Source organism: Primulina tabacum, chromosome 16 (genome assembly GCF_025594145.1).
Source record: "Primulina tabacum isolate GXHZ01 chromosome 16, ASM2559414v2, whole genome shotgun sequence".
NCBI lineage: Eukaryota > Viridiplantae > Streptophyta > Magnoliopsida > Lamiales > Gesneriaceae > Primulina > Primulina tabacum.
In genome coordinates, this window is record NC_134565.1 from 30,350,021 (window position 1) to 30,361,443 (window position 11,423).

Here is an 11,423-nt window from a genome sequence, read left to right on the forward strand (position 1 = left end):
GTGCTCCCGAGATTACTAACATATCTAATCTAAGTAAAAGGTTAGACATGGTTCATCTGGAATTAGACAGTGAAGATGATGCAGAAGTAAGTGTCAAGGATATTCAAAATCAAGTACCAGACATTCACATTCCAGAACCAGCAGCTGATATTCCAGAACTAGCGGCTGACATTCCAGAACCAGCAGCCGACATTCCAGAACCAGTAGCCGATACTCCAAAACAATCTACTGCTTTGTATGAAGATAATCTAAATCCTTTTATTTGGAGAAAATCTCATCCTCCATCTTTGGTAATTGAAATTCAGCAGCTCCGCTAAGGACCAGAAGGCAGATGATAAATGAATACATGCATGCTGCTTTTATTTCTCAAGATGAACCAAAGAAGATTGAAGAAGCTCTTCTGGATCCCAGTTGGATAGAAGCTATGCAAGAAGAGCTGAATCAATTTGAGAGGAATAAAGTTTGGTTTCTAGTACCTAGACCTTCTCACCAAGCTGTCATTGGAACCCGGTGGGTATTCAGAAACAAACTAAATGAGGAAGGAACAGTTGTAAGAAACAAAGAAAGACTGGTTGCACATGGATTCAGACAAGAAGAAGGAATAGACTATGATGAAACATTTGCACCAGTAGCTAGGCTCGAAGCTATCACAATATTTTTAGCCTTTGCTGCTTTCAAAAATTTCAAAGTATATCAAATGGATGTGAAGAGTGCATTCCTCAACGGTCTACTACAAGAGGAAGTCTATGTTGAACAGCCTCCAGGTTTTTCTAATCATTTATTACCGAATCATGTTTTTAAATTACACAAAGCATTGTATGGTCTGAAACAAGTACCTAGGGCTTGGTACGACACACTTTCACAATTTCTTATTAATCATGATTTCATCGTTGGTACCGTAGATAAGACTTTGTTTACCCTAGTAAAAAACAAGCACATATTATTAGTTCAGATTTATGTTGATGATATCATATTTGGGTCAACTAACCCCAAATTATGTGCAAAGTTTGCTAAGTTAATGCAGGAAAAATTCGAGATGAGCATGATGGGAGAATTAACATTCTTCTTAGGACTTCAAATCAAGCAACTTGATACTGGAATCTTCATAAATCAAGCTAAGTATACAAAGGAACTACTGAAAAAGTTTGGGATGGAAGCATGCTCTGCTGCTTCCACTCCTATGAGTTCATCTACCAAACTTAATAAAGATGAAGGGGGAATTCCAGTAGAGGTAACTCAGTATCGTGGTCTTATTGGCTCACTATTATATCTTACTGCCAGTAGACCCGATATTATGTTTGCTGTTTGCATTTGTGCTAGATTTCAATCAAATCCTAAACAATCACATTACATTGCTGGTAAAAGGATTTTAAAATATCTGAAGGGTTACTCAAAATGTAGGCCTCTGGTATCCCAAGGACTCGTCGTTTAATCTTATTGGATACTCAGATGCTGATTATGCAGGATGTAAACTGGATAGGAAAAGCACAAGTGGTTTTTGTCAATTTTTTGGTGATAGGTTGATCTCCTAGTTTAGCAAAAAGCAGACTTCCATAGCCACGTCTACTGCAGAAGCAGAATATCTTGCTGCTGGAAGCTGTTGTTCTCAAATACTTTGGATACAACAACAACTTAAAGACTATGGAGTTCAAGCCTCTGAATCACCTATATTTTGTGATAATACCAGTGCAATTGCTATATCACATAATCCAGTACTTCATTCCAGAACTAAGCACATTGATATCAGACATCATTTTATTAGAGATCATGTGCAAAAGAAGAACATTCGTCTGGAATACATTCCTACTGATCAGCAAGCAGCATACATATTTACGAAACCTCTGCCTGAGAATAAGTTTTTTTATTTCCGAAATACACTTGGATTGATAGACTTAACTTAATTATTTATTATCATCATCTCATTTATATATTGTGGCTTAATTCTCCTTTGTGATTGTTCAGTTTTTAGTTTGCAGAAAATAGAAGCTGAGCGAAAGAGACAATCAATAGACAAAATATAAAATTTCATTTAAAATAATAGAAGCGGGGGCGTACATTTTTCACTTCCTTTTTAACATACGCTCTCCAGGATGCCAACCAAGTGGTCAGCTCTCCAGTAGAGGTACGTAGAAACTCCTCTGAAAAAGCAATCTTTTTCAGAGTCCTTTGCTCCTTTAAGAGCATAAGGAGGTAGACGCCATCTTCAGAGACGACGTCTGCACTATCAGCACTATGGAGACGTCGATAATACTTCTCCATTGTTGACAACTCCTTGGAGGAAGACACCTGCCCACTCTCGAAGGATGATTTAAGCTCCTGGATTTTAGTCCAGGTAGCAAGTGTCTTCTCAAGTATTTTGTCTTCAATTACCCTTTTCCTTGCAGCGGTCACCTCCTTCATGAACTCATCAGCCAAATCAGGACTATTTTCTCTTGCCATTTCTTTTGTTTAAAAGTGACCATATGGCTTATCCCTATGTTCATATTTATAGATGACAAATCAGGCACCAAAGATCGAGATAATAATGCCTACAGTAAAGAATATGAAGTGTCCCACGTCAAGCTATCGACGATCCAGTTACCAAGAATTATCATTAATTAATTGCACTAATTTAGGGGGAACTTTATTCTGATTTTATGTGATTCTGTGTCAGATGCAGAAGGTGATTTGTCTCTTTAACAAAACAAAACATTCTTTATCTTTCAGTAGAAGCTATCATAAGACGACCAACTTCCTTCTGAATTTTATTTCATTATCTATCACTTATTTATTTTATTCAGTTGACATTGAGTTATTTGCAGAAAGGAATAAAGGAACACCAAGTACTTCAACTGAAATTTTATTAAAACCCATCCCAGTACATTAAACAATGCAGAAGTTAAAGAAATCTCAAGTCAATCAGAACGTCTTCTAATATTCCAGACTAATTAAGCTTATGCATTCAGTAATATCAGCAGCTTGTAGTATTATTTGTTGCAAAGTACTTCAGCAAGAAAAGGAGGGTCTTCTTCGAAAAGATTCCAGCAAGCTTCGGTCTTGTAAGAATCTAGCAAGCTTGGGTCTTGTCAGCACTAATGTATAATCAGATGCTTTACAGGAGTACAATCGAAGATATCAGCATCATCGATCCACCAGCACTCTCTTATTGCATTAGAATGCTTCTGGAAGGGATTGATGCTACATCTCAATCTTAATGAAAGCAAACAATCTTTTTGATTGTTGATATTACTACTCCAGGAGTTTGATCCAAGGATCATTACATAAAGAACGACATCCTCCAACATCTTCTTAGAAAACGCAGCAAGTTGTCTTCTGAACATTCTTGCTTCGGCTTCTGGATCAGATACTACCTCTTCTTTCATTTGAGTTTTCATTTAATCTTATGTATGTTTAACCTTGTTTAATTTGTGCAAGTATTTATAGTAATACTCATGGAGATAAAGATCCTTGCGACTGTTCATTTTCAACGGTTCAGATTGAAAGATTGCCAAGAGTCGCTCGGTGTTTAATATCCATTATTACTGCATTAATTGAGGGGGAACATCTTTATGGCATTTTTATTAGAAACTGATTTGCCTTTTCGATAAAACAATGTATCTACCAGAAGTTGTTGAAGTGCTGCATTTGTTTCAGCACCTTACCCTCTTCCAGTAGATATTATCATAAAACGACAAATCAACTTCTGTTTTTCTTTCAGCAACCGCCTCGGACAGCCCGCCATTTTTTTTTAAATTTTTTTTGAAATAAGTAGAGTAACTTACACGCCTGTTTTCTCTCTACCAACCTTAAACATATCGACACGTGTCCCTATGTTTACTGACGGCTGTACATTCTATTTTTAACCATTCATTTTCTTTTTTTATTGATCTTTACGAACTCCGATTACCTCCTTGCATCTACTGCTTTTTCGCATCTACTGCTAATATACCTCTATTCTCTTTCAAACTTAGAAATGGACGCAGTTTATACTTTGAATGCTTATCAGGTAAATTTTGCATCTGTTCTCAGCATTAAGGATGAGAATCTTGTTAAGATGTTCAAATCATTGGAAAAATCTGGACTTCGCAAATTCTTGGAATCGCCTGCTGTTATCTACAAGTCTGCTCTTCTAGGGTTCTATGCCAACGCAGAAGTTGTCGAAGGAAAGATCAACTATACACAGGGAGATGCATCAATCTCTATTGATGCTGCATTTCTCGGTTCCACTTTCTTTCTACCTATTTCTGGACTTTCCGAGCTTTCGGATATCACAAAGAAAGAAATGTCTATTGCTTTGACAAACTTTTCAGCCACTGGAGAAGAACTTTCACCCTCATGCTTCAAGAAGCTACTGAAAATTGAGTACCAGGTACTGGCTGATATCGTGGCAAAAGCCTTGTTAGTTAAGGCTGGAACCTTTGACAAACTAACCAAAGAGAAGGTTCAAGTGATGGTGGCCATCACTTCTGAAAAGAAAGTAGATTGGGGTCGCTTTCTGTTTCGAATTATGAAGGATATGATTCTAAGGAAAGGTACTGGATTTGCTGTGCAAATTAGTAAAATGTTGAAAGATGCTGGTTTTCCTGGAACAACAGAAGAGCATGGCTCTTCGGTCACCATGACTGATGCTGATAGTGTGCTTACTTTAAGGCCAAAGCCAATTGTTGGTGAATTTGTGGCTATAAAGAAGGAGATTGGAGAATCTCAGGCTGAGGGCCAGAAGAAAATCAAAAGAAAGCGAGTTGTGGTTTGTCTGATTCTGACAAAACGGAATCTGGAGAATCAGCAGCACCAACTCAACAAGCTTCACTGCCTCCCACTCCATCCAAGAAGAAGCCTCGCACCACCATCCGCATCAAGAAAACAGCAGCTCTTGCTGAATTGGAAAATGTCCCTCTTCGATAAGTTTTTCCACCAGTTGTCTCATCCACCAAATCTAAAACCATTGAATCAGGACCTTCAACTGCTCAAAGTTTCAAACCAACTTCTGGTGTGGTCATTCGAGAATCGGCTACTAGTTCTTCTGCTTTTAAACCAGTAGTCCCCGCCTCTTCTGAAAAAGGGAAAGGTAAGATTACTGAGTTGTCTCAGTCACCGGTGGTCCCATCATCAATCCAAACAACAATTGATCTTCATCTGGAAGAAATTGATATTTCAACCAGAGAAGACATGAAATTCTTTGATGACTGGCTTAAGGTACGAGTCTACCATCCAATCACATTTTTGAAAACTACTGGTGTTTATGCTCAAACTGTGGAAAATGAGAAAAAGGTTTTTGCTGCTGCCGAGACACACAATGTGATAGAAGCCATAAATCGCTGAAACTACATTCTGAATAAAATCAAACAGCAGAAGATGGACACCATTCTGAAAACATTGAAGTCAAATTTTGACTCTACTGGTCCCACTGCTTTTCATGATCAGAATGTCATTAAAATTTTGTCGGAGCAGCTGACAATTCTATCTGAACAAATTGTTACTAAGAAAAAGGCCTTTTCTCAGCCTCCAAAATTCAGTATCACCACTGTCCCCACCTTTTTGAAGACTCAGTCAGTTGAGGAACCGGCCAAAGCTTCTTCTGAAGTCAAGGTCTCTAGTACTCCTGCACCTGTAGAAGCTCCTACTCAATCATCCTCTCTGATTTCTGTTCATGATCTGGCATCAGTTGATGAAGTAATCGAATCGATTGTGCAGACTCAAGCAGCACAAGATGACTCACTGCCAGTGATTACTACTTCTACTGATCCTCTTCCAGTCCAATCCATGCCAGAATCTGCTACTGCTACTGCAACTGCTAATGATATAGCTACTGCTTCCTCATCTCTTCCAGCACTTGAGCATTTTTCAGAAGCTCATCAAGCTGACATGGCAACTTTGTTGCATACTTCACCCTCTGCTGTTGAGCCACAAGCTATATCTGAACCTGCTGCTGATTTGCAGCAACCAGAAGAAAGGCCAACAGATCAGTCTACTTCTTCAGAAGGACCTTCTGCTGAACCAGAACTAGCTGTTATGACTCAAGCAGAAGCTGCACATTCTACTGCTATTATTATTCCTTATCTGCAGTCTCCTGAGCGCATTGCCAGAATGGAAGATATTAAACAACGACTGCTTGCAAGAACTCCTTCACCAGTTGTGGAACCATTTGATTTAGAATTTCAGATTGATGCTCTACAAATGGATCTTGCAAATATTTCTGAATTAGTCAAGCGGCTATCTCATGAAAATGCCGTAGAAATTCATGGTGCTCAGTTCTTCCGATACCGTATGTCCAAGGAAATACAGACCACAGCGGAATCTATACATAAAATGTATGCTGAGACCATTGTTTTTCGATAGGCTATATCCAGAAGTTCCAGTCAGATCACGCTTGCTCAATCTGACATACTTACCAGGATCACCGAGCATGATGATATTTTTCGCTCAATCTCCACTACCATGGACCTGATGGATGCCAAGATTGATTCTCAATCTCAAACTCTCACTGCTCTAAATGATCGAGTTTCTAATCAGGCTCCATATCTAGAGATGCTGACTAATGGTATTCACAACTTATCTGGGCGAATGGATGAATTAATTGCTAGGGTCATTGCTGATGATGCCAAAAAGGGGGAAGAAGACAGAACTGGAGATAGAACTGGAGCAACTAGCAGCAGACCTCATTCAACTGGAAGGGATCAAAATCCAGATGAAGCTATCTTCAGAGATATTGGAACAAACTAGTCTTATTTGTGTCTTAATTAACTAATTTGTGCTTTACATGACTTTTCTGGATACTAATTGTTTTTATCTGCTTCGTTATCTGTTTTTCTGCTTTTCACTAACACGGAACATCTAGGTTTTGGCATCACCACAAAGGGGGAAATTGTTAAGACTTAATTTGTTGTGGAGATGCGAAGTAAAAACCAGTAGGTGCTGGCTTAGTACAAAACCAGTAGATATAAAATAGCAGAAAACCAGAAGCACGTGTATCGCGCTAGAACCAGTAGCAGCACTTATCAAGTACTGCTTAAACAATTGACTTCTTAGATAAAACCAGAACTAGAAGGGATACAAAACTCGAAATATACATTAACAGAATCTTGCGTATCTCAAAGTTTTTAAATATTACCGTTGATCTATTAACGTGATACTAGCATTTATTGCTTCATTAAATGCCATTAAATGTTGTACAAGAACATTTAAGACGGTTTACCATTTTTGGTATGAACTGAGACTGATTAATTTAATGTATTCTGCAGGGTCCATTTTCAGCAATAAAGCTGAACCACTGAAAAATCAAAAGAGCCGTTCAGATTTTGGAACGTTGAATGGAGCCTATATATGAAGATGAAGGATTTTGTCAAGGGTAGCAGTGGAACGAATCTAAATAAAAAAAATATCATTCGAGCATCGCTAAAACTTTCAGTTATCTAAAAAGCTCAACACTGAAAAAGCAGCACACGCTTAATTGCATATTTTTTATCATTGAGATCATATTGTGCTAGCTATTTTCGTTATATCTCCTTAAGCTATTCACTTCACTATTTTCATTGATAGAAGAATTTGTAACTGAAAAAGAGTCTTTTCCAGAACTTAAGATCATTCAAGAAGTTGAGTTGTAAAACTAAGAGTTTCAATAGGCGAAGGGTAAGTCCTATTGAAGTGGGTGTGTACAACTGTTGTATTGTATTCACCAAAATCTTTTAGTGATACCTTCTGGAAACAGAAGAAGGGGAGACGTAGAAGATTCATCTTCGAACTTCCAGAAACAAACCTTGTGCTATCTACTGCTTTTCTGCTTCATTATTTTTCACCCACTAACCAACAAATCGTTTTCCGCACATTATCTTGTGATCTGCTGGTCTTTGAACTTGAACAAGAATTGCTAATATCTCTAACAGGATTTTAGCACATCATTCAGAAGAATTTATGCCATTGAGTTTATTCAACCCCCCCTTCTAAAGTCAACCCGATCTTCAACAATATATATATATGGCATCATTAGTTCAAGAAAAGCATTCAGATTCTGATTTGATTTAGTCACCTAAAAAATTCAGAAAATTTTTATTGTATCCTAAGAGAAATTTTTCGAATCCCTGTGACTAACGAGTGAAAAAATATTTCTTAAAAGAAAGCGTTGCAAACATGCCTTGAAGTTCATTCACATTGTTCGAAATAATCTCACACCTGCGCGCGCGCACATATATATATGTATTATTTTTTGCTAGGATAAATTTGATTGGATTATATATGTGTTGTCCGGTTGTCCCCATATGAAAATTTTGGATCTTAAGATAAGTCCAATCGAGACAGGTTAAATGGAATGGGCTAAAGAGCCAGCATGCATGCTGTAACCGATTAATGATTCCAATTGGTACTTTTGTACACGATTCTGATCATGCATGGAAGTAAAGTAACAAGGACATCGTGAACAAAGAGAATGAGCTAGGGATCAACTCAGTCAATCGTCAATCAGCTTCTTCAAGCAAAATTCTAGAAAATCATCTTATTTTAATTCCAGTTTTATTTTCACTAATCAATGTAAATTAGCATGATTTATTAGCGGAATTTGTAATTGTCATCTTTCATCTTATGTTAGTTTAAACGTGCATGATTGAGAATGATAATAAGATGAGTGACTTCTTGATAAATTTTCGAATATCAAGGTGCTGATGATGCACCGCTTGATCTAGCTGATTAGGCGTGACAAAAAAGAGCGACGCCAGATCTTAACGGATGATATTATATCTGTTGAGGACAACACTAAAAGTGAGGAAAAAGTAAGACTAATCTTTAAAATGATTGAAAAATAATAAAAATATATGAAATTAATTTATAAAAAAATATAATAAAAATTTAAATATTATATTAATTATTAAATTTTCACTAATTTTAATTTTCATATTATATTGAAGAAGACAATTCAAGGGTATTATGGTCAATACACAATTTTATCATTATCACTATTCAAGAATTATACATTATCATACCTTTGAGGAGGGATATTTAATCACACAAATAACATAAATAGTGAGGGCTTTTAATCATAATCAAGGGACTCTGTGATAAATTAAAAATGAACCAAACATGAGATTAGGGATGATTATTTAATAATCATTCCCTTATCATAGCTACCAAACATAACCTAAGAGACATGAGATGATACCAAAAAATAAACACGCACCTCACCGAACTCATGAGCATAACAGCCCCGATCCATTAACATCCAATTAGGTGCACTTTGCGTTGCCATAAATATAAGAAAATAAAGTTACGTCTCGACTTACAACTATAACTTTTAGCCTAATGATAAATGTTTGATCATAACAATGTCACTTTTAAGGATTTGATTTCCCCATATGCTAGCTTTAGTTTCATCGATCCCTAGTTTCTGGTTTCATTTTTTCGACATCAAATCGATGAGTCTATAATCAACGGCTAAATCAAGAACCCGAAGCACTTAGTTTTACAAGTTATATTTTTCTTTATTTTGCAATCATTTTGTACTTAACACAGCAGCACAAAATCCATAGCAAACAATATGTATATAAAAAAAATATTATGTATATGCGTACACATACGTATTATTCCAATTCCAGTGATTCGATATTTAGAATGAAAGTCGGAAAATCATATAAATTTAAAGCCCTTTATTCTTAGTCTTTTTTGTAAATTCATTTACAGGTTGTGTTTGGATTAAATAATTTGGATTTTTAAGAGAATTTCAAATAAAAATATTTGAAAATGAATGGATATCAAATGACAAAATTTGGAGAGAAAAAAAAAACGGATTAAAATCTAAATTTGACAACATAGAACATAGAAAACTATAATCAGAATTAGAAAAATATATAAGAATAAAATTGTGATTTTTTGCGTGTATTAAAAAAAAAACAGGTGATTCGATTGTATTTATTGAATAATAATAATAGTTAATTATTATTAATGGCTTCACTGTTAAATAATTTGTTGAATGAGTTCATTAACTCAACACTCCTAAAATTAGAATAAAAAGTGGTATAATTTTTTTAAAAAAGGTGTAAAATTTAAATTCCACATTTATTAAAGTACAAGAAATTAATATGTTTGAGCTGTTTAAAACAAAAGCAGTGAACTTGAAGGGGCCAAATGGAAATATTTCATTTTCAAGGCACCAATTTGGGATTTACGTTGTGTTTATCCGCCACCCCAAACAAAGGCAACGTTGCAGTTTGCGGAAGCTAAATCTAAACCAAGAAACTCTCTGCAAATTAGGGAACAGAAAAAATGGCAGCCATGGAAAATGTTGTAAATTAACGAAAGCTGGCCTGATTCGATTTCATGGTGGAGTCGAGGATTTCACCAAACACTTGGTTCTACAAGTAGGACAAGAAGAATGCAGAAGCAACCATTGTTGGATACAGTTCACATGGAATCCATGCTTACAATCCTCCAAAACCCTGAGTTTCTCCCCAATTTCGAACTCCGATAAGCATATTATGCACTCCGTCTCTTCCCCAGCTAGCTTCATCCCCTCCGTGTAATCCAGGACCAGGATTTCCGCCTCCGCTCCCCCCGCCCCGTTCTCGAGCTCCTGCTTCCCATCCTCCGAAGTCTGTGGTTGTTGTCCCCGCCGCCGTCCGTAATGAATCCGGATGACGTATCGAATGGCAGAGTTGAACGCGAGACCACAGATCAATGCGCATGTGAGGAAGATGATGACTAAGGCCGTGTTTGTCTTGAATTCTTTGGAACTGGAGTACGGCCACCAGGGACACCTCTGCACGTCGCATTTGGACGACGGATACGGTGGTTGCGCTGTGGTGTAAGCTGGTGGAGATAAGCGGGTGTGAAATTCATCCAGAGAATAAGGTGCGTCCCTCATTTATTTTATGTATTGATAAAAAGTCGATGGCTTTTCTTTGTTTTTTTGAGTGAGGGAATGAAGGAATCGGCGATGAAATAATTCACGCACGTACATATATATTAATTATCCTGCACACCTACCGTGCATACCTTTGTGAGCATCGATGAGATATCACTCACCCATTGAATGTGATGAAATATAGAAAAAGTGTGCATTCAATGGGTGAGTGACACCTCATCGGTGCTCACGAAGGTGTGCACGGTAGGTGTGCAGCATATCCATACCGTGCAGCATTGGTGAGTACCATTAATTGATGAGTAAGAAAAGATCAATAATTGTAATAAAATTACCATAATATGGCCTTATTTTGAATGTCCTATTATTAATGTATTACACTATTAAATTATTTAATTAATCGAGACATTGTTTTATTGATTAAATTAATTAATTATCTTATTTTTTTTATAATTATGATTCAGAATATAATTAATTTGACTTATCACTTGTATCAAACACAAGTTATAAACACACAAAAGTGGTGTTCATCCATTCCTTGTTGGCGTAAGCGGACTTGGTAAAGAAGCTTCTAGGTTTTGAAATTTTCTATTTTCTATTT

The 11,423-nt window shown here is 36.7% G+C and overlaps 1 protein-coding gene across 1 annotated transcript; it reads right to left on the bottom strand.

Moving 5' to 3' along the window:
• Positions 1 to 10,076: 10,076 nt before the first annotated feature.
• On the bottom strand, positions 10,077 to 10,906 carry LOC142529105 (RING-H2 finger protein ATL79-like). The gene has a single exon (XM_075634498.1). The coding sequence runs from the start codon at positions 10,823 to 10,825 to the stop codon at positions 10,280 to 10,282; it is 546 nt and encodes a 181-aa protein (XP_075490613.1). The 5' UTR covers positions 10,826 to 10,906; the 3' UTR covers positions 10,077 to 10,279.
• Positions 10,907 to 11,423: the final 517 nt, after the last annotated feature.